At 38.0% G+C, this 24,516-nt stretch overlaps 1 protein-coding gene across 4 annotated transcripts in view; it reads left to right on the forward strand.

Moving 5' to 3' along the window:
- The window catches only part of SPAG9 (sperm associated antigen 9), a 65,635-nt gene that overhangs the window by 14,639 nt on the left and 26,480 nt on the right, over window positions 1–24,516 (forward strand). For 2 of the 4 annotated variants that reach the window (XM_010578691.1, XM_010578692.1), the window contains exons 3-8: window positions 3,538–3,608; window positions 12,453–12,547; window positions 17,410–17,563; window positions 21,651–21,861; window positions 22,386–22,485; window positions 23,624–23,745. In XM_010578691.1, the coding sequence (XP_010576993.1) occupies window positions 3,538–3,608; window positions 12,453–12,547; window positions 17,410–17,563; window positions 21,651–21,861; window positions 22,386–22,485; window positions 23,624–23,745 (753 nt within the window). Of the gene's footprint in view, window positions 1–3,537; window positions 3,609–12,452; window positions 12,548–13,094; window positions 13,394–17,409; window positions 17,564–21,650; window positions 21,862–22,385; window positions 22,486–23,623; window positions 23,746–24,516 lie in introns of those variants that run through there. The other 2 variants (XM_010578693.1, XM_010578695.1) reach the window with 1 other exon arrangement.

Raw genomic sequence — 24,516 nt, forward strand, 5'->3', positions numbered from 1 at the left:
TGCGTATTATATTTTGCACATGTAATATCTTACGCAATATAATCTTGCACTGTAATATCTTCCATAATGTAAGAAGGATATAGTGGCTTTATAAAGACATATTACAACAGAGACAATGGATATTTTGCTTTTAGGATGTGTATTATCAAACTGCTTTTATCATCTACCCATTAAGAATCTGAGATCTTAGTGGAAAAAAAAAATCTTAGACTGAAGTATCAGAGGAGCTTTTTTGTGTTGTTACTTAAAAGTCAAATTGATGGGAACTATGTCTGGTTGCCACTTTGTGGGCCCAGTGTGTGTCAGGCAGTACCAGCGCCCAGCTCCATTTCTCTTGCGGGGATGTTATCAGGGTGGTTCCAGACTTCCACTCTTCTGTGTACTAGTGGAGTATAATGGAACTGGCAACAATTTACTTTTAAATGTACATCTCTGTGCCAGTGGTAGGCATTTTTTTCTGTCTCCTATTTCATTACTGTTTAGTTTCCTGCTGCTCCTGATGGGAATGTTACTTTAATAGTGACTTAAGTGTCTGCAAGGTTTTGAAGCCAGAATCTGGTGGTCTTCCTCAAAATCCTTCTGGCTGTTCTTCACTAGGTTCGAGTATCTTCTGTGTTCAAGTCCATGGTGATCTCTGATCCTTGGGGAATAACCGATCTCTTCCACGGTGTTTAAATGGAAAGTGTGTTCAGTTGGTTGCTTTGTCAAGATCGTATCTTTGATGTGAGGGATGTTTTGGGTAGAATAGATTTCTGGTGTTGTATATCATCCTGCTGGTATTGGAAAAGCCTGGTTTGAGGACTGCTAATGTGGTGTCTGTTGAGGGTATATAAACTTGGTGTACCTCTGCTTATAACTGACACTTCCAGCTGTAGGACTGTAACGTGTTACACAGCTCGAAGTGACTTCCAGAAATGCTGAATGTCAATTACATCATCTTCTAGGGCCTTCATTTTTTTAATCTTTGTGTGTAACAAAAAGAGTTACCAGATTTAATGGATATATCCTCCCTGACTATGCAGTACCCATATCTATGTACATTTGTCTTCTATGACTTGATTTAAGGAACTATTTAAAATTGGGCCATAGAAGGAGAAAATGGTGTGCTTTGTTATGGAACTTCGACTGTTGTAAAAGTGTTTGTTATATCTGTAACAGTGGGAAGTGGTTTTGTGGATTTCATGAAGGTAGGTTATGGGCAGCTACAAAGAAAGGTTTTTGTAACACCTAATGTGGCATTAATTGACATTAAATGCACTGTGTCGAGTACTTTTCCCAGAATCCGCCGGATAAAATTAATCTCTAGGAGCCAGAGTTGGCCGCGCTGTCTAGACACGAGCATACCGAACAACGTCGGGGTGCATCACCGTAGTTTCTTTGCAAGTTCCTGGTGAGGCCGTATCGAACCATGACTTCACCATCCAGCACGAAGCAGCGGCGTTTCACGAGGACGCAGCATGGGCACGGAGCTGCCGCAGGACTGCTCGCCTCTCGCCGGGTGCTTGGACACTGTTTCTAGGGGAGGGAGCTGGTTTCACAAAACACGAAGCTAATTAGTCACGCAGTTTGCACTTTCTGATTTCCAGGCTATTTGCCTGTCCTAAAGCAGGTTTAGCACAGCGGAAAGGTTACCACCAGGTCCTTGGTCTGTGGGAAAAGGAGAGATGCTGGGAACTGTAATGCAAAGCCTGGCGATGGTGTATTCAGAAGTGAGCACAGCCATCGCTGGATGGGACGTGGGCAGCTGAAGCTGCCGAGCTCTGCCTCATAGCTGCCGACTGGTTACTGCTAGGATGTCTCTGATGGTCAACTGTTGTAAACTGTAATTACTTCTGACTAAAATGCTGGTCAGTCTAAGTTAGTGGATAAAATTTGGTTTGCCATGTCAAGCTTTGTAACTATAAATTCTGACACTTGCTTCTGTAGGCACTTACCACAAGCTTCTGTATAGCCTCCCTTTAAATGTATGAGGAGGCTTAAAAGATCTGTTGCCTAAAAATAATAAACTAAAATCTTCCAGTCATCAGATATTGTCCTGCATTGCGTCTCAAAGATACATATTTATGTATGTATTGTGCTGTAAAATATATTTTCTATAGTTGTACATCACTTACTGCTACTTGACCCAAAGAGCTTTTGTTTAGTTTGATAACAGTGCAGAAATGGAAATGTGCAATCTTGCGTTAGTATAAATAAAATAAAATTTTGAGGTAATACTTTTGGTCAGATATTTATAGGTGGACTGCAAAAGGCTGTGTCAAGGGACTTGATGTTCTTATAAAAGCAAGATTAGATTAGGAGCAAAGAATGTTTACACAGATTTGAGTGAGTAGACAATTATGTATTTTGGTTCCAGCATTTGACTCTGGCAAAGATTTTTTTTTTTTAAACATACTTATGATAAAATATTGTGCCAAAACCCAGATATATGGAGCAAAAAGTAATGGTATATTGAGAACTAATTTTCAGAAGGCCCAGCTGGCAATATGAGAATATGCAAATGGCAGAGAAGGTGCTGGCATTTGTCTTCAGATAATTTGCATTTGGCAACAAGTCTCTGGAGATGGGTAACTATAAATTTGAAGCTTCCCAGGGGTATTTAAACATGGCAAGTGGAGTAATAGAAGCTCAGTTACAAAACTTGAAACACATGCATATGTCACAGAAATATTGTGCTCAAAAATACCTAAACAAAAAGATGGAATTCACATCTAAGCGGCAAAAAATGTTTTCTGTTTGAATGAAAAAAAATAAGTTTTGTGAAGAAAGTTCTGAATTCTTTTAGTTTTTCTGCAAATTAACTGCACAGGGATATCACAGTTTGTTCCAGCTCACCTCCTCTTAATGTGAACTTATTGTCAAAATTTCTACTAAATCTGCTAGATGTATTTTTAATTTCTTTGAACACCTACAGAAATACTGAAATGTTTTCTTTCCTTGCATCTATTGCCTTAATACTCAGTAGAATATGAGTCAATGCCAGCAGAAGTCATAATTTCTGTACCACAACATATGACTTGAAGCTATCTCAAAAAATACCTTGTTTATGTTTGTCCTAGTTAAACACCTCTGGAGATTATGTGTGGTTATGTTCTAGGAAACCAATGTAGAGCCTTAACGGGAGCTCACAGCTCTCATCCAAGACTGAGTCTAGCTGTATGATGTGGCTTCTGCCTCTTCCTATGGTTTCCACGTGCGCGTGTGAAACCATCTGGATTAGTGCAAGCAGTAAGCAGTCTTTGAATGTAAAAATCCCCTCTCATTGGACTAGCCATCAGCTAGGGAAAATGTTACTTGGGCTTTTTTCAAGGACTGTAAATTGTAAGATTGTGCTGCTGTTGATGTACTTGAGAAGCTCAAGTGGTCAGAGTTTAAAAACACGGGAACTGACGAACTTTTTATCCTGCTCTTTGCTATTTACTACTAAGAATACTCTTATCTCTGATCTGGTTGCCTAGTCCTAGGCAAGTCAGTCTCATTTACTAGAACTCTGAATTTAATTTTAATTCTTTTTTTTTTAAATTTTTCTTCTTCCAGTTAGCAGACTTGAGGAGCGGGAGGCAGAACTCAAGAAGGAATACAATGCACTTCATTCAAGACATACAGAGGTAGGTCATTATGCCAAGATGAATTCAGGGTATCTGTAAAATTGTAGATCTGTGGAAAACTTTGTGTTGTGAGCAGTTGGGAAAATTATTGGATGTTTTGGTTTATTCGCTGATGCTTGAATGTTTGTATTGCTAATGTTAGTTGTAACCAGGCTTCATGTGGCTATGTAGTTTTTCTCATTCACATTAAGTGTCTGTTTCTCCATGTTAGTTTGATTACATGCTTGTCAATTTTATAGCTTTGTCAGATATTCAGAAGTTTTAAAACCCAGGAATCTGCTTTTTCATATTTCAAAGGCAATTCTTCACACTAACAAACTTCAAAGAAATAGAAATTAAATTGCAGTCTCGGTACTCTTTCCAGCAGTTTTCTGTTGGTTTTACTTGTACCACTGAAGGAACAAATACCTGCAAAAAATGGCCTCCTACTGAGATTCATGATTAAAAGAAGTCCCTGCCATACTTACTGCTAACTATTGAGAACAGTGTTTGCTAATGAAGATGGGACAAGTTTGTCTCTGTTAAATTAAATAAGAGCCACACTTTTAAAGTTGGTTCTAAAGCATAAAGGGACTTGCAGTACTTCAATTTTTACTAGCAGGTCATCTTCCCCATGCAAGGGTGCTTACTGACTAACTAGTATACTTATTTTACTGAGGAAATCATTAGGTTCTCTGAATAATTCTGGTTAATCTGGAGCCCCAATATTGAGCACAGTTCTCTACTCTGAATGCTTTGCCTTTGTTTGAAAGGTCAGATAGCTGTTTTTAGATCATCCCTAACAAAGAGAGGAATGCAATACTGACTGTTCATAGTTCAAAAGCCTACATGTGGGGAAAGGGAAAGCAAATACAGATGTTGGATTTGGTTACCTTTAATACTTCCTTAGCAATTATACTGATAACAGCTGAAAGTGGCTTGGAACCACAACCAGCATGTAGCTCTTGAGTATTGTATGACAAGATTTCTGCAGCTCTTAAATAAAAGTATTCGTATATTTACTGAAATCCTAATGTATTTAAGATCACGTTTGTTGCTAAATAGTTGTTTTAGAATGCTGCATCTGCTGAAAACTGAAAATTTAAGTAAAACGAGAAGTGACAAAGCTTAATGCTGCCCACCTAAGTTTTTTTACATCCTTTTGAACTGGAAGTACTTCAGAGTACTGTGTGCTTGCAGAGTTTGGATTTATTTTACTCAGAACCTTTGGGTACTATCACAATTGAAATGGCGCAGGCTTTTATTGAATCCTGTTTTTCAGAGTTCAAGATAACTAGATGTATTGGGCACCACTAATTCAATGAAATGCTAATGAGATGTTCTGAATATCTTTTTACATAGGTTTTTCTCCAAAATGGACAACAGCCTTTGCTGGTTTGATTCCTATTTATTAAATGCTTTTGCATCTTAAATTCACTTTCTTTGGTGTAGGGAGAGGGGTTTCCTTGGGCTTTATTATTACCGAGGTGACTGTGTTCTTTCTTCATAAAGAAATGTTGTAATGCAACATGGTATGTTCATATCTCTGTGCTCCTGAAATCAGTTCTCATGTGTCCTGCACTCCTTCCTTTCAGCATGTTTACTTCCTTTTTTCTTTGTTTCCCCAGTCTCAGTATTTTTTTTTTCCATTTTTAATGTTTCACCTCTCACCCTTTGTTTAGCCAACTCTGACAACCCAAAATGCTTAAGGAAATCAGGATGATGAAGAAAAATTCATATCGCGTAGCTTCTAAAAAGAAACACCTTTAAGTTAGGGTATTTCTGCTTTTGTCTACGTAGACATTGATCTCTGTCTTTAGGTGACAAGCGTGTGTACACATTACTAGGGGTACACAAAATTCTCAGGCCACCAGCTGGCAGCTACTGAAATACAACAGTGTATGAAAGATAGGACATGGAGAGTTGATGGGGTAATGGGTTTGTGGGCTGCAAAAGCTTAGGTCTGGGCTGGGAACTACGGACAAAGAATAGCTACCAGTAGTGTGGTTGTTTATAAAAGGTTGAGAGCCGACTGTGTGACTAACCTCAGGAAGTTAACTAGATACTCCTTATCTTCATTTGCAAAGACATTTTTGAGCACAATTAGAGACACTATTGTGAATCTTTTGAAGTGCGAACTTCCTGATGTACCTCGTTTTAGTCATAGACTGTCTCAGGAGGGCAGCATTTTAATGCTGATATCTGGTGTGTGTTTAAGACTCGGGGACCGAAATCCCTGGGGACTGGGAAGGACTCTCTGATAATAGTGCCCATCTTCCCCTATCCCCTTTGTGATTTCCTGCTCCCCTTTCTCCCAACAAATTCTAGTGGCTTAGGTCTGCGTCGTAACTTTTTTCTTTTAATGCAAGATATTTTGATAAATATCCAACCTACTTTAAGCATTTAATTACCAATTTTATTGTCTTAAATATTTCTGTCACAATACTTGTTTCTGAAATCTTTTGTGTTTTCATGTTTTTCTAGGAAGGAATACTTTTTCCTTCTGAATCAGCTTCACCATTGTCTTTGCAAGCGATCCATCTTTGGTACTTACTGAAACGGCAATTGTTTTTTCTTTCAATTGACCAAATAATAAACAGACCATTAGAAGGATATTTTTTTTTAGCTCTAAGATGTTGGCAGTGATTACTTTGACAGATGTTGTGTTAAAGATGTAACTTGACTGCATTTTCTGCAATCTTAATTTCTAGCAATTTTTTTCTTTTCTGCCTCTTTTCAGTATTTGCTTCTCTCCATAAGACCTCCCCCCAACCCCCCCCCCCCCTTCTTTAATTCACAGCTTAGCATTTCAGACTTGGATGTCTGTCTTTTCCAACTTTTGATTTCACTGAGGCTCTGTAGCCATCTCCTCTTTCAGCACTAACCCTACCTGCCTGCAGCTACCTCTTTGCTGAAGATCACTGCCCAGCAAGCTTGCTGGCTCAGCAGCTGACGGGAATTTCACCTACACGGTTTCAGTCAAAATTGACCAAGACCTACTTAAACTGCTTAAGCCACGGGAAGTTACACCAGTGATGCGAACCCGAGAACCGAACCCCAGCCTGCGGTGTGCGTTGTGATGAATGCTGGAGTGCTCCTTGGAGCTCAGCCTGCCGAAGACAGGGCTCTGCATTGCAGCTCCGGGACACCAGCCTGCCCTAGCAACAAGGTGTCTTTGCAGCTGCAGAGACAGCAGGGCTGCCTTGGCTTGTTAAAGCTCTGGAAAGAGGCTTTAGCCTTCTTCACCCTTCTGTTAAATTAGCCTCTATCTTGGTGCTCTCTACAGAGTGGGAGACGAGCTAATGGGTGTGAGTGGGATATATCCCCTTAAGCTTCCTCCCCTGGTAAGTCCATGCTTGAGCTAACTGGCCTGATTTTAAATGGATTAGGGTATGATAACCTGAGCAGTTGAGTTGGCAGGTTGGAAGGTGGAGTGCAGCTGGGCATTTGTGGCAGGTAGTGAAGAGGATAATCTGTTCAGTCAGGACAGAATGTATGAATGCAGCCTGAATGTGTTCTTACATCCATGGCGTGATCCCCTGCTTAGTTAACGTGCTCTGGTCCCTTGTCTTTCCTCTGCTTGCAGCTTATTTTGATCTTGCGCTGATCTTCCTCCGTTCCAAAGCTTAGAACAGATGAGCAATAAAGCAGTATGCTGGAGTTCCTGAATTTGAACTTCTGGAATCTAACTATGCAAAGTCTCTTGTCCATCTTTCCCTGGCTATAAAGGACCAGATGCAGGAAGTAATCATACAAGGGCAGTAGGCTAGAAAGGTGAATGGTTGACAGCGGTCTAATCCAAAAATCTTCAGACCTTTGCTCTATAGACTTAGAAAGGAATTTTGTTACTCGGTTAGCTTTTATCTCAAATACTGTTCTGTTTAATAGAAAACTGACTTCTTGTATTGCCTGTATAAAAGCAGTCCTGTCTTCTACACGTACCTGTTGGTGCTTTTTTGCCTTTGCAGCAAAGAGATGATGCGCTGCTGCTAGTGACTCTTTCAGGGTAAACTCCCCTGAGTAGGATGTAAAGCGTCTGTCTTTTTCTGCATAATTAATGGGGCACACTTCATAACTATGGCACTGGCTTTTTAAAGGCTTGGCTGAAGGCTGTTTTACATTCATTACTCAGTTGGGAAACTGAGGCAAAGCAGTACTTTAGCATCTGCTTGAGAGTTGACTAACACCTGCGGTGCTTCTCTGCACAGATTTCCAAAATAAAACTTTTTTTTCCTGTTTAAGGAAGTGATTCTTTTTATCCTTTGGGAAACACAAGGCTAAGATGGTTCGATATCTCCCTGACACACAGAATATGGGCTTAGTTTAATGAAGCATAATTGGGCCATGGAAGTTTCTCAGTGCTTTGCGCTGATACAATGTGACAGAACAGCAAGCCTGTCTCTGGCATTGGGAATGTACTTTGTCAGGTTCATTTGGATAAACAGATATCCCCAGCAAGTCCCTGTATAGGGAATCAGGAAGAGAAGGCTAAGTGGAGATGTCTAGTTACAATTGTGGCTAAGCATGGGTACCAGTCATACAGTGTTTTTGAGATAGAGTTTAGATATCTGTTCAAGCAAATAGTTTTTCTAAAGCCTTATGCTAAGCATTAACAGCTTGATGCATAAAGCCTGGATTTAGCATCTTTACGTACTACTGTATCTGCCAGCAACATCGTCTTACATGTGGATAAAGATGCATCAAGCTCACCAGTGGGAATGATGCTTTTACTTAGGTGACAAGCTCACCACAAATCCTTACAGGTAAAAGGTAGTTACATGGAAGTGTATTTAGGACTTTTGTAATGAATCAAGGAGATTCTAGAAGTGTCTGTTACCTTAATAAATCTAGATTATGTGGGACACAGAAAGATCTATATATACACAGTTGGTCGCACGTTCCCAAAGGGAGGAGCCGCTTGTGCCAAACCTGATTGGATCTACGGGATGAACAGCGAGGGCTATAGTGCTGAGCCTGGTCTGACAGTGAAAGAATTACTAAAACCTGTCCTGGGGGAGTAAAAGCATTGACACAAAAAGGAAGGAGGAGTGAAAGAAAAAGGAAGGTATAAAGGAGATGCTCTCAACCTGGTTAAGGAAAAAGTGCAGGTAACAATGACCGCAACATAGTATATACACATTTGTTTGTGACAAAGAAAGTATCAGGCTTGTGTACATTGGGAGTGCTCGTATTTGTAAGGGTAGGAGTAGAAACTAGTGACAGGCTGTTAATTGTCTCACTGAATGCTGAAGTTTAAGATGTAGAAAAACCTGTAACACTTTCTACAGTTGTAGAACTTGTCACGTGCCATATGAGGAAACCAATCTGAGTGTGTGTTTGAGATGGAAAGACATTGCATGGTTGTCACTTGCATTCGAAGGGAATGACTTTCATATTCATGCTGTAATGTCTTCAGAAGCTCAGTCAGTTTGTACGTGTTGTGCCCTAAAATGAGCTAACACGTGAACTGTGAAATGCTGTTAACTAAATAAGGTAGTTCTTCCAAGATCCGAGTTTAACTTTAATCCCATCAGCTAATGGTAATTGAGCAATGTATTTAATTACAACAACAATGCTGAAGTGGTTAGTATTTATGATGTCTTCCTTGAAACAATTGGTCATATTCAAAATATTTGTGGACTTCAGGGGCAGCAAGGTGAGCTGTCAGTAGTAAAAGCTTATGGATGACTAAACATTGACTGCAACTTTTGTTGAAAAGAAGGGTAGTAGATGTCCTTTATTTATCATCTGTCCTTTAGTGTAACTTTGGTAGGAATTGTGCCAAGTAGAGAGAAATTAAATCCATTTAAGTCTATTTTTAAATTGTCAGTAATATTAAACTTTTTTTTTTCCTTTGGATAGCTGAGTAATATCAAAACATAGCAAAACTTTTGATCAGATTTTGAGCACTGAGAATTCTAGTGTGTTAATTCATTAGACTTTTTTTTAATCAAGATGACACTTCAAGGACATGCTGAGACTTGGAGTAGTTCAGGTTGAAAAGATCTCTGGAGGTCATCTGGTTCAAATCCCAGTGGTTTTGGAGGGAGTCTTCAAAATTTTATTGTAGAGGAGCAGTTACAGTGAACTAACTTCCCAATAAGCTACAGTATTTAATTTATTATTTCAACCTTCTGATTAACTGATTTTTAGAAGTTGAATCCATGCATTATGTCTCATGACCCTGCAGCATCAGCTGTGTAGTCCCCCTGTCCCATGGGTAGGGAGGGAGGGTGAGGAATATTCCAGTATTGTCAACTTTCATCTTTGGGATTCTGGATTGAGGCAGTGTGTGGACTTTGCATGGTGGTACCACCTGTACTTGTGATTTTTGGGACATCACAGGCACGTATAGCTTCGATCTGTGGAGAAATTGCCGTGCTGCACTGCATGTGCACGTAGAATCATATAATTCTATGATTCTAAATTGCCATGCTGCACTGCACGTGCCCATGATGCGTACATTTGAGTTTTCATCTTAGTTTTGTGTTCCTATAGCTTATATGCTTTATGCGGAAGTATGTCACCTACAGATTTGCTTATTTTACCATCAGCATTGTTTTCATCCGCAGAACAATACTAAGCTACGTAGCCCTTTAAATTGACTGGGTTGGGTTCAGTCCTTTAAATTGACATAGAGGCTGCCCTCTAGCCTCTATGTGAGTAATAAATATGATGAGACATTTCAGTACACAAAAGCATAAACTGAGAGGAGGGAAGAAAGTAGGTTAAACCATGTACTTTGCAAAACATGAAAGTTGTGTGGGTTTTACTGACCCTGCTCTTTTTTCCCCCCATGTGTTGTTCCCTGGAGAGGTACTAGTTACTCAGCATCTGTTCACTAGCTAAAAAGCACCACAGATGTTCTGTTTAAAATTTTGCTTCAAGAAACCAATTGGTGTGCTGTGAATTGAAGTGTTTGCAGGTAGATCAGCTTCTGTTCAGTAATATCTCCCTCCCATGATGAGGGAATACATGAACAGGATACAGAATGGTCTAATGTGCATTTCAAAGTCATGCAGTGTTTTTTTTTCCCCAGGAATTTCCTAATTAATTTGGATTGTAATAAACTTGTTTGTAAAACGATGCACAGAAGCCATCGGAACACCTAATTTTGCTTGCCTGGTAGAAACAGAAAAACCAAGAAATGTGGATAGCTGAAGGTGGAGCTTTCAATTCTTTTGATTGCTTCTGTGTATGAGCAAGCATTAAAAACATTCAGAAAGCAAATGAGATGGTCCTAGTAAAACGTTGCATTTATATAATTTTGTTGGAGGATAAATTTTGTGAGCTTTTGACAGCATTTAAGTATATTATATAATGTTTCTCTAAAAATAGTAAGATAGGGGGTTTTGCTGGTCTGAATTATATTAATTAGTTCAGGTGAATGCAGGGAAAACCAGGATCTGTACGTAACCAGTATTTACCATGTAAGTTACTGATTTATGGAATACCCATCAATCAGTATTTAAGCCAGTTCACTCTACCAGAAAAATCTCAGACTAAGAATATATATTCATATATAGCTAATGCTGGCAAGCAGTGTTTGTGGAGAAGCTGATATTAACTGAAGTTAGTAGTATTGAAGGTCAAGCTTACTGCCCTTGGACACATCAACCCTGACTTGAAAGTAACATGTAGATGTAGGTTTCCAAGTCCTGCTGAATTCAGTCCTAATGTTTGCAACTGCCCCTAAAATAAAAGGTTATGTAATATTGGTTGTAGAAATGCCTGTTAATAACGCTACTCTGAAAGTGCGTGTATACTTTTTCTAGAATAGCAGAAGAAATTACAGTTTTACAGAAAGGTATTTTTTTCTAGAGGAAGCCTTTGAGATATGACCTGAATATGTCTCAGGAAAAAAGTATGCTAAATTCTTCTGCAGTACACCTATGATTTCTTTCTTTTTTTTTTTTTCTCTTTTGTTCCGAGCGCTCTATTCATCTGTGAATGTGAGTGCCGAAATGCTAAAAATATCAAATGTCATGTAGGCTTCTCGTCAGGCTTTTCCAGTTTTAATTTCAAAGATGTATGTCCGAATTAACCTTTTGCGGTGATGCAGCAGTATCTGTTACTTCTCCCCATGCATGTTTTGGATCAGTTACATGCTGAGTAGCATCATCCTTTGGCTGATTGGAATCAGGGTTCATTAAATAAGTCATGACTGCAGGAATCAGCATGTTGGCCTGTGGCTGTCTCTCTTAAAAGAAAGAGAGCAAGGAAGCAAAGCTCATCTTGAGTGCTAAAAATCCATAGGCACTCAGTCCTTTTTATGAGATGTCAGTCTAGATAATTTAAAACCAAACTTCACTTCTAGAAAATAGAGAAAGCTGAAATTTATTTGAATGTTAGAAGAAAAAAAAGAGATGCTGACTTCATATTTCTGCCTACTGATTCTTAGTTTGTGGATTCATTAAGTTTAATACTTGAGGTGCATATTGTCTGACCTTTGCGGTACTTTGCAATTAGGCCATAGTGAAACGTATTGTCACGTAATAAATTTTAATATCTGCTGGACATACGAGGTCTTAACCTTCAAAATGGATTTGAACATGGTACCTCTGTTTAAAACTCATTTGTAATATCACATGCACTTTGTGTGCCCTTAGGATGTTTCCTGTGCTTGAATGCACAAGTATGTTCTCCAATTTTTTTAATTTATTATGGGCTTCTCTTCTGGTTTGTGGTTTTACACACTGTATAGTTTTACTTTTTTCTTTATCTTCTACTTTAACGTTTCTGAATGCTTTTACTATTTTTAGCATTACAGAGGAAGATTATATTGCGTTGGCCAAGAATTACGCAGTTGTAGTAAAAGTAAATGTTATTAAATATCTGTTGCTGTTTCTCTGTCGTTTTAAACAGATGATTCACAATTATATGGAGCACTTGGAAAGAACCAAACTTCATCAGCTAACAGGGGGTGATCAGCTAGAATCCACAACACACAGTAGAATTAGGTAAGCTATTTATTACGCTCTCACCCTGAAATGAAAGAAAAAAAATCCATTCATTTGTGTTTGCAAGACTTTGTTGTTTAATCCCACAACAACGGTTCGGCTGAATCGGAAAGATTTGTTGTATGATTGGAATGCGGTAAGAGAATAGTGTAGAAATCGGTAGAAAGAAGCTTTTGCTGTCGTACTGGTAAATGTTGAGATATACTTTGTACGTTAGCCTTAAACAATTTCAGCTTTTTTTGAGTGTTTGCATTCGGGTAGGCAGGGAAAACGTCAGCAGCTGTCCCAAAATAATTGATATCTTGCCGTCGCTTTGCGTACGGGTTGATGAAGGTGTGTATCGTGGTACCCGTTTGTTCTCAGGGCTCGATGTGAATATATTATGCAGATTTTGAAGCTTTCTAGCCTATGAACTCCGCGTGGAAGGAGGGGAGAATAACTCCAGGGCTGGCTGTGTCTCTGCGTTGCTGCATAGATGCTGTGAGGATCGCGGCGGCTCGCGGCGCGAGGGGGAGGAGAGCGGTGATGTCATTGCTCTGGAGCTGCTGCAGAAGAGTAGAAAGCTGCTGCTGATGGCATTGTTTTTGTGGCAGCGGCTGAATGACAGACTTTGCCTACAAAGATACACCCTCGGCCCCTGTGTAGCCTTCTTGGTTCCGGCATTTCACCATGCCAGCGCAGCGCCATGAATCCTGGATGCATGCTGCTATTTGTGTTTGGCTTCGTTGGCGGGGCGGTGGTCATTAATTCGGCTATCTTGGTATCGCTCTCTGTTTTGCTGCTAGTGCACTTTTCTATTTCTACTGGTGTGCCAGCTCTGACGCAGAACCTACCAAGGATACTCAGGTACTCTGACCTACTGAACCTTGGCTTCATGCGCTCTTTCTTTTTCTCTGCTTTCTGTTTTCCTTTCAAACAGAAAGAGCAAGGATAAATTAGACATGTAAATTATGTATAAATTATAAATTCTTTGGAAACATAATATTTATGGACTGGGACATAGCAATATTTATTTTTATACACTCAAATTTCATTGCCTTTTATTTAAGCAAGTACAAGGTCAGCTTATGTATCTCTTTTTTTTTTTCTTTTTTTTTTGAAAGCTATTACATTGGTTTATTGTAACCTGCAAAAAAAGCTGCAATGATAATGTCATGGATAAAGCTCAATGTTCAGTGTATTGTCAGGTACTTGGCTGCTCTCATGTAGCCATAAATGTATGCAGTCTGAGGCCTTGTACTATTAAATTTCACTTTTAATCAAAAGAATTGTGTAAGATCAGTTAATTGATGATCTCAAAACCACAGTAATTAGTTGATTGCATTATTTTTTAAAAAATCTGATTATTGGTTGGTGGGGGAAAAAAAAAATCTTTCATTATTTAAGCATTAGAACTCCTAAAGCCTATTCACTATTGTTCAGCCAAATGTTATCCTCTTCTCTTTTTCCGTACTTGTGTGGCAAGCTGCCAACTCTGTCCCCCCCTCAAGTTATGTTCTGTTTGTCCTACTTGCCTGGAGCAGTAGCAGAGATGCGTTAGAATATTGTGACCAAAAGTAATCTTGACATGTTTTAGTACTATAATTACAAAGGGAAAGCAGTTGGAAAAGTTTTAAAATGTAGCTTTCTGACCTGAAAACTTGACATACTTTAATTGTGGTTGTAAATTTAATAGTAAAATTTATTTTAAAAGGGAAAAATGCTGGAAAACAGTGTTCTCTGAGCGAGCTATGTGACTTTTTCTCCGTAATACATGATGCATGTAAACTTTCTATGGTAGTACACTTTTAACTTGGTTCTCTGAGCACAGAAGGGTTGTTCCAAAGGTTTAAAGCCAATCAATAGATAAAAGAAATATGAATTATTAATAACTGATCATAAACATGTATGAATATTTAAATACAAAGAAATAAAATAAATTTGAAATGTAACTCTCTATAGACTGATCTAGTTAGTAAGGCTGTGCTAGTTTAAAAGGGGGGGAAAAAACCCAAACCCAAAACAACCCCCAACTCTGAAAAACAAAGCAAAATATTGAACTTAATGTTCAGTAACTTCTATTAGATATTTTTATATATATATATATATATATATATATTTAAGCACTCAGATGGCTTAAGAAAGAGGGGGTTTTTGTAATGTGCTTTTGCTCCCCTAGAGAATATTTAAGGGATTTGAGGGGGTTTGGGAAGCTATGTTTTTTTTCCTGCCCCTATTAATTTGTTTTAGGAATTACAGGAATTGGAACTCAGTTCCTTAGTCTTCTATTCATTTAAAAAAGAGAAAAATACAGGATGGAGAAATCTAATTGTGGAAGAATTGTTTCTATTTTTTTAACACTAGTCGGCTTTTAGAACAGAGCATCTGGTTGCTTATCCTAAAGGTTCCTGTAAATGCTTCAGTACATCACTTCAGAATATTAGTTTAGGCTTTTAAAACATGTGCCTGTCTTCTGCTCACTGTTGTATTACAGATATTTCTTGGACTTTGGGGGAGTAGAAGGGGTTCTTTGCTTTCTGGTCAACAACCAGTGAAATAAGTTGAAATTGCTTCAGTCTAATCAGATTTCTTTTAATGCAGACATGCACATAATAACCTTCATTTCCAAAATAAGCCCCCTTTTCAAACTTCATTTACTGCGTAGTCTTGCAATGCACCTGAACTGTGTTTTAGCACATCAAAAAAAGTTCATTATAAAATTTATTTAAAACTATTCTGCAAAAAAGCAAATGTCAGTTGTAAACTTTTTTTTGGTACCCATTTTCTTTAAATTCTCTCTTCTGAAGACTGCAAAGAAAAGCTTTGTGGCATATCCTGCAAGTAAGCAAATCTGTCTGCTCTGAAGCATTGCTCCGGGAGGTGTTTTCCAAAGTGAAGGGCCCTTCACAATGCGTGCTTTATCACCGGCTTTCTTTTCCACTGAAGGGCTGCTTTTTTTCCTTTTTTTGTTGCTGGACTTCTTAACCAATGAAATGGTTTCTGTCTGTCTTTTGACATAATCTAAGCTTATGTGGTATGTCTTTTGTTCCCCACACACATTAGAGTTGTGGGAAATCTAAAGAAAAGCAGAACCTGTTACAATAGCGGGAATCATTGGATCCAAATTCTGTTTAGTTCTATGGCTATATTTACGAAGATTTTTTCAGCACAGTTAGTTTGCAGATGCTGGAACGGTATCTGATGCTTTTTATTTTGTAACCCTGACTGATTTTGCTTTACTTGCTTTGCTGCCTACTTTGCTTTGCTGAACTACTTCTGAATTAATGACCGAACCTGGAATAGTATTTATGAAAGGCCAAGATACATGCAATGTGAGAATTAGTTGCAAGGATTTTTGTAACAAGGAGCATCTTTGTACACCTGGGCTGGAAAGGTTCATGCCAATTAAAATTGTTTGCTGTTTGAACATTGGGTTTTTTTGAGATGTAAAAATTTACCAAAAGGAGTTTACTGCTTAATTGCTAAATACAATCCCTTCTTGACTACCTTTTCTTCTAAGTAAACAAAAACCAAACCAAACCAGAATTATAAAAATGCTTAGCTTTTCCTTTTGCTTTTCAACATTCCCTTTAATATTTTGCATATAACTTATATGCACATACTAATTGTGCACAGAATTCTGCCTAGGTTATGTTTAACTTGTGAAAAGCCTTGCAAAAGAAAGTATATGTGGCTGTGATTTGACTTTTTATAATGCTAAAATGTGAGATCTTTCAAATCCCTAGTATTTTGTCTGGATTGTCTCTGCAGGGGTACTTATGGGCTATGCTTTCAAGAAGCATAATTTTCTGCCATCAATTGTGCACACTTTTATCTTCTGTCTTCAGTATACTTAAAGCTCAGCTAGTTGATTACAGTCCTTTTTTCTGTATTTCATTGTTCTGACTGAACAAATACTTTGCTTTATCTCAATTCTATCCCTGGCTGATATTTTTCCTTTTCAGGGCTGGCTGTAGCATCCTATGAGTTGCATTCTACACAATGTTTTTGTCTCTTGCTAGCAGGAAGAATTAATCTCTTTGTTTATTGATCACACTACTGATGGCAAGATTGACTTGGGGATTTTTTTTTTTTATTTTTTTTTTTTTCCCCCGAGGGTCAATGTACAAAGCTTTGGAATTTCCAAACATTTGCCTTACGGAAGTGATAAAGATAGCAGCGATGGTGAAGAGCTGGGATGAAGTAATTTGCCTTACTGGCACGAGCTTTTGTGCAGCTTTGGGATGAAGTAGAGTGTTGAACTAATCTTGGTTAAAACCACACAATTTTTGGCTGGGCTAGTTTTAACATTGGTAATTCCTTGACCCGTTTTTTTTTCAGTTATACAAATGCATGTAATTCCTGTGATCTTCAGAAGAAAAATATCATACATTTTGAGAAGAGTTGGACTTTAAGCTGATTGTTTACAACTTTCACAAATGCTGCAGTTAATGATTTAGCAGTTGGCTATTGTCAAAGTTTTGTGGTACTGTATCTTGCCAAAAAAAAATTGCAAAATGTTATTTTTAAGAGTGGCTGGTGAAAACTGTAATTTAGTCTGAAATAAGGAAACTTTTTCATCTTACAGTCCTGTTTGTGTTCCATTTCTGTAAAACTTTTGTTTACTATAGACTAGCTACAGTGCAATCAATAACTGCTATCTAAAGCCATGGAATAGGCTATTTGTAATCACACAATGTGAAACGAAGACTTAGGTGCTGTAATACAAACTGTGTATGCTACATTGTATATTTAATAGAGCACAGCGTATGAGTGTTTGAACCTATAATTTTACCACTTCCCTGCTGATTTCAAAGGCATGTGGGAAAATAAAATGTGTGACATCTGAAATGGCTGATGAAACCTGTCTCTCTTTCAAACAGAAAGGAGCGTCCGATATCACTGGGCATCTTCCCATTACCTCCAGGAGATGCACTACTTACACCTGAAACTCAGAGAGAAGCAGGGGAAACGCCTGGGTCAGAGCACTGGAAGTTCCACGAGCTAAGCCAGCCACGGTCCCACACAAGCCTAAAGGTGAGCACTCAGCTTGGCTGCCTTGTGTGTTAGGAGAAACTCCTGTAAACAGATTATAGATCCTTGCTGAGGAGAAAAAGCAAACTGAAGGGGAGGAGGGAAACCCCTACATCATCTTTGCGTAAGCCAAGTATGTTGCTTACTCAAATGAGCTTTGAGGGAACTTACTGGAAGAAATGGAGTTTGGGTTGCTTTTTCCCAATCAGTTGTAATACAGGCTAGTTCTCTTACTTGCAGGAGTGGGTTTTTTCTTTCTGACTAAGGACCCTTTCCAAAGGTCAGTCACTTGGTCTTTACACACTAGATAATGTGACTAGATAGTGTAAACAGGTCTGCTGGTTTAATATTGTTTTAGAAGGAAAGCTTTAATTAGTACAGAGGCAGCCTCTGCCTACTATCAGGCGTATAGTGTAGGTATACCACAGAGTTGAGAATGACCTAACTTTCCTAAATTAGTCTGTGATTATGATTTCCCTTACATGTAGTTAGGCTATAATTCCTGCAATTGTTCTATGTTCCAACAGTGAGAGGGTGGCATAGAACAAGCTGCAGAAATGGAAAAATGGGGGAGTGGTGTTAGTGTGATGAATCTGGCAGTCGGGACTAGGGCACGCTAACAACACAGCGGGAGGAGGGATCTGCAGGGTGAAGAACTCCAGAATGTGTAAAGTCTCCCTATATGTTTATCTTGATGAGGTTTTTTTTGAAGACTATGGATGTACTGTTATTGCTGAAAAGGCATACAGCTGAGGGGAATTTCCTCCTGAGCGAACTTAATATGTAGCAGGGGAATATTAAAGTGGTAAGAATTAAAAAGCTATGCAGAAGTAACTGGAACCCAGACTTTTTTTTTTTTTGCCTAGAGGTCAAATGGAGATAATGGGAAGTGTAAGTAATGGTTAATTATAAACATATCAAAATGACAACAGGAGTTTGGATCTAAAAATTAGTCACTTAACAAACTCTTGGCTAGGACCATTTTTGGATCTTAAATTTGTCCTATTCCCTTTGTCCTATGCCAGTTAACATCAATAAATTGACAGACTTCAGGAGAGCTGACTGAAATACAGCTTAAAGTTATGACTAAGAGTAGGTGGAGATGAAGTATAAAGGGAAGGCTCTGATCCCATCCTGTCCCCTCAGAAAATTATATTGGTTACTATATATTGTCAAAATAGGCTTCTTGGTATAGTTCTTCTAAAAATAATGCACTGCTAAAAGAGAATTTACAAAACGGCACAGACTGTAATTTTTCAAACCTAGTTAGTCAGAAAAAGTTCCTTAGGTCCAAAGCAGCATTTTTGCTTTTCAGCTACGAATGTAAAGTACTTCTGAAGTGAACCTGTTGAATAACATGATATACTGAAGTCATAACCAGAACTTGAAACTTTTTTCTCTAATACTTTTATTCCTCTACATTCTTTTTAACATCAAGTATGAGGCACAAGCAAGATTCTGCTGCTTTCAGGCATCTTTTTTCCATTCATGCATGAACATTTCATTAATGGTCAGTGTCTCCTCTAAAAGTATCACAGAGTAAGTGTCAGGGAGAAACCCAGACGAAAAAGACTAGGTATGCATGGCCTGTACAGTAGTGACATTGCTGGACATCATTTTAAGACAACATATAGTTATGTACCATTCATTCTCTTCTGCTTATTTCTGCAAAGCATTGCAGATGAGCTTCTACTTCTTCAGATTTAATTATCTAATTTTAAAACTAATTTTTCTTTTTTCAGGAGAAGTCTTTTGGCAACATAGCAGGTTTGACTTTTTTGGCAAAATCAACACAGCACTGACTTTCAAATGCTTAGGCTTTGAGATATTTTGATTAATTCATTGTCACTTAATGGAATTGCATTTCATTTTCACTAGTTCTAGAACAAGCATTCATGATAGTTTAATCAGTATAGTTTCCAAGAGTTAGCTAAAAAATATAGTAGATAATAAAGTCAGAAATGTAAAATAGATGGGTTTATTTGAAATTCCTTTAAGGAAAGGACCATTCTCTTCACTGTTTTCTCTTGCACTATGAAGCTGTTTTTCTTGAGCTTTTTGTGTGAAAGTCAGTGATCACTCTGTGCTGCATCAGTTAGTGCATGCTTTTGGAATACAAAGATGTAGAAATGTTTGAACAGAGCCAGCAGCTCTGTTGAGGTTTTATTCCTTGTTTGTGTGAACTCTGGATTCCCTTGGTAAGGGCTACCATTTCCTCCTTTCTGTATCTGCTTGCTGAAGTATGAATCATTATCCAGAGGCTGAACTTCACCAATTCAAAAGGCAATTGGGTAGATTGTGTAGCTTTTTTTTTTTTAACAGCTACAACGTATCTCATAACACTTTCATATGTTGCTTTTGTTGCCTTGTATAACTATGGGTAAGTGTACATGTTTTATTCTTTTGGAGGCATCTGTTAGTTCAGTGTATTTCTGAATAATTTTGTCAGAATATCAAATATTAATAATTGGTTATTTTGGAATTTACTAAAAGAGGATGAAAACTAAGTAATTGACAGGCAGGTCTTGAAAGTGATGAATTTTGTTTCTAGGGCTTGCAGATTCCATGTGGAGATGTCACTATAGGATGCAAGCGTTACATTTATGCTGATATATGTAATCGTGTGTTTTCCTCCTTGCTGCCACAAATTAAAATCTTATCTTTCCAGGAAGTTCCAAAAGTAAAAATTGAGAAATTAAAGTTCTTAGTAATTTTACACTAAGTACAATTGGGAGAATGTGTGTCTATATGCAGGTCTCTTTTGTTGTTTTTTTTTTTAAATAACCTTAAAATTCAATTTCAATTCCGTCTCAAAAAGTGCTACTAGCAGTATGATGAATTCTTGCTTCACAAAATCTAAACTTGCTTTGTTCTTGACAAGTTTAGGTTTCCTGAGCTAACAGATATGTTTTTTTTAAATGTCACAAACTTGTCTAGGAGCCTTGCGTTCACCTGTGATTCCCAAACAAAACCCCAAAAGAACTTTTTTATCAAAACTTACTGTCCTGCCTTCGTTTTGCATATAGCAGCCTGTATGTTTCATCCTGATTTTTCCCAAGGAGATTCCTCTAATGCTGTATGCTAGAAATTACTGGCCCAGACAGACAAATTTGTTTTCATATCTGCAGTGAGCTCTGGTTCACTGTTATGTGCTGTTTAAGTCACAGTTCAGACATCTGGATGGTCGTATGGCACTGGTCATGAATGAGGCATAAGGTGTGAATAAAAGGAGACAAAGTCCAGAAAAGGGCTATTGGTATTATCAGGTAGTAGCTTCTAGTTGTATCATACACAGGCTAGCCTGCCCTCGAACACAGTGCCTAATGCAGCCCTGTCTGAGTAACGATTATAATCTCGAGTCTAGCAGCTGGTTTAATAGCCGTACTTGTGATTCTTGATACAGTGTCACAGCAATGTAAACTGCTGCCAGGAATTGGCTTCTAAGAAGGAGCTGTTTACTGATGTTCATAGTTGATCTGAAATCTAACCGGACAAGTAGTCACTGCAGTTCAATGTCTCGTTCCCAATGTCAGCCAGGGCTTACAGTTCAGACTGGAAAGTGCATTAAAAGGGTTTGAGTGATGTGCTTGCAAAGACTATACTTTTATTTCAGTTAAATTCATGTTCTGCATCAGTGTTTCAATGTCTACTTTTTAAAAGTAGATATTTTAAGATACCATGCACGTTTTGAACAATTAATTTTTTAACAGCTTTGGGAAGCTTCTAGGTACGCAATGAACTGCTGAATGATTATTAATATGGGAATGATGCTGCCTGTTGTCTGGAAGACTTAACAGAAAAGCACTCTGAAGTTGTGACTATAATTACTGAGATCAAACATTAGTATTAAAAATAAGGGCATGTTTTATGTAGCTATAACCTCCTTAACAGAAGTGAAACAGCCATAGTCTAAAGATTAATTTGGCAGTACTGGCTTGAAGTATACTTTCCATTCCTGTTTCTTTGCATTCGGATATTCTTCAGTAAAATAAAGTAATTTTAGTGTTTGTTCTTTAGTTTATATGCCTAACTCTTCTAATAATACTTTAATTTGTGTTCATTTTTTTAAATGGTAATTGCTCAATTTTAGGATGAGCTCTCTGACGTTAGCCAAGCAGGCTCAAAATCTACGACTCCAGCATCCACAGCTGCTTCAGATGTACCTGTACTGCCTGCTGAAACTCCTCAAAAAGAAGATGTTGAAGGGCTTGCGAAGGATGCAGATATGCCGAATGAGAAGCTGGACGTAAGCAAGAATATTGAAGTACAGGTAGCTCAAGAGACAAGAAATGTGTCCACTGGTGAGCTGCTTTAACTTTTTAGTGCATGGTTACTATGGACTTCATATTTAATCTGTTGTGAAATATCTTAATTGTTGTGCCACAAATGAGAAATGTTTTTTTTTACTCAATATTTTAGGAGTACAGAATATTGGTAAAAGATAGAAGTCTGTTGTTTATTGGTGGCTTTAGTCCTTATTTTTCTACAATTAGAGTTATTTATGACATTTCTTTGTAAACAGCAGAAGTGGCACTCATCTAGACACAAAAAGTCATGAGAGGATAGACATCTGCTTGGTTTCGATTGCAGAAATACTGGGAAATAACTACCATTGGATGACTTAAGTTAAATTCAGGAGACACTTAAAAATTCCAGTGTCTGCACTAGAGTATGAAAATCTATAGGTCTTCTCATTTAATTACCTTGATAAGTCTTTGAACAGAAGTCTACGAAGTTGCTGATTGATTAATAACAACTACGTGTAGGTAATTTCATATGTTACGGTGATTTTGTTTATGGAGATGTACCACTTGCTTTTCCCTAGGTGGAAATGAAAATGAAGAAAAATCTGAAGTTCAGGCAATCATTGAGTCAACTCCAGAGTTGGATATGGATAAAGATCTCAGTGGATATAAGGGCTCCAGGTAAGTTGAGTGTTGTGATTTGAGTAGTAAGACCGATTTTAGAAGGTACCAGACTTTGGTTTTGAACTTGTGACTTGTTTAGAAATCTTACCAGACTGAGATCACACATTATGGATCTCCTGCTTTTGTGACCTTATTTCCCCAAATTCAGCAGGAGGCTTTAAGTGCAACAAGTTCTTCATTTTGTTGCTACACCTGATGAACGTTCAGGGTATTTCATATTACAGCAGACTTAAGAATGCTTTAATATTCTTTCCATATTTCAAGCAAAAGGTCTATACCAACAGGCCTTTTCTCCCTAGGTCAAGGTTTCAATGTACTAGCAGTTTCCAAGCTGGGTCCTTGTGTTTTCATCCATATCTTTAAAATCTGGATTTATGACTGTCTTTGCAAATGCTACAGCACTCTTTTTGTCAGATTCTGATGGTGGAATCCTAGTGTTGGCAGAATGCTTTTGCTTGAGTCTGCTTCCTTGCAGGCTTTTACTTGCGAAGGATAACATTTCTTCCAAAAGCTCTAAAGCCCCACAAAAAAAAACCAAGTGCTGTGTTAGCAGTGGGGGGTGGGATGGGGGTGCCTGATCTTTTAGGCAAGCTCTGAACAATTTAGGGTCTAGCCACAAGTCCTTCAAATATGTTACATGTCTGTGTGTTTCATTCTTGTGATGAGATGGAAAAAATTAGCTTGTATAGTGAATGTTAATGGCGTAAGATCTTTGTGTGAAAGGAGCCCCTTTTCTGGCCAGAGGAATATGTTGATCTCTGACTATTTGGTTCTCTTGTGTTCTTGTTATATTAAATGACTTCCAGTTTGGCTGAGCTGTTTGTTCTTTAGGCATTTGGGCTGACTAAGTCCTGACGGGGCCGAATTTCTATATGCCAAAACTTGATATGCTTTAATTTATTAAAGTCCTGACCAGCGCAATATCAGCAGCCACTTCAAGTTTGGGATCTTGATGCCAAAGTAGTATTTGAAAATAGAATCTAGGACTCTAAGCCAACAGAAAGCTTCTGAGAATTTTACTTCTGCTTTTTTTGGGGGTAACATGAACTACTGGTAAAAACACAGAAAACTTTCTTCTTTGTGGGAATGTTTTCTTTCTGCTTTTTTTTATGTCTTGTTTTAATTCTTTGAACAGCACTCCTACCAAAGGCATAGAGAACAAAGCATTTGACCGAAATACAGAGTCACTCTTTGAAGAGCTGTCATCTGCTGGTTCTGGCCTAATTGGCGATGTGGATGAAGGTGCAGATTTACTGGGTAAGAAAGGTTATTTAAAGATGCTGTTTACAGGAATTTTCCTTGTTAGTGGAGTGCTTAATTACCCTTGCTGGATTTACTGTTAGGATTCATTTGCATTAAAACCTTTTGAATATCATCCTAAGGTGGTCATTGGAATGCAAAACCCAAGAGAAAGTGTTTGTTCTTTCTTTCAGTGTAATGATATTAGCCTGAATCTTTTGGGGCGCTTCTTACACTATTCTCTATTCCAGTTTTCCCTATGTGTTCTCTGACACAAGTATTTTTATCTCGAGCAGGGATTTTTATCTTGATCTAGTTTTAGGTAGTTTAATTCAGATTGTGCCCAATCTGTAATGGCCTGGCTTTATCATCTCTCTTTGGAATTTAACTTGTAAGAGAGAATTGCAGCAGAATGCAATGGTGATCATTTGAGAATCAAATCATGAACTGAAGGTGGAGAGGGAACTCACATTTCTCTTCCCCCTAAGCAGCTTGCTGCCACTTGTGTGCTGACTGAACAGAATGTAAGTTTTGGGAATATTAATTGATCAGGGGCAAAAATGTCATTAAAAAAGAGTCTTTCTATAAAAAACATAAGATATTTTTGGCCATATAAGTTTTCAGGCCTCATTTTGAAAATGAAAGCTGGTACTATGGAATATATAAAATGCTGATGCAACTCTTGTGTGTTTTAGAAATGGGTTGCATACAGAAAATCAGCAGTTTGTTTGCTTCTGTTGTCTGACCTGGCAAAAATAAAGATTGTTAGTAGTATTATATAGAACTGTT

This window comes from Haliaeetus leucocephalus, unplaced genomic scaffold (genome assembly GCF_000737465.1).
Source record: "Haliaeetus leucocephalus isolate CR32 unplaced genomic scaffold, Haliaeetus_leucocephalus-4.0 Scaffold646, whole genome shotgun sequence".
NCBI classification, from domain to species: Eukaryota; Metazoa; Chordata; class Aves; order Accipitriformes; family Accipitridae; genus Haliaeetus; species Haliaeetus leucocephalus.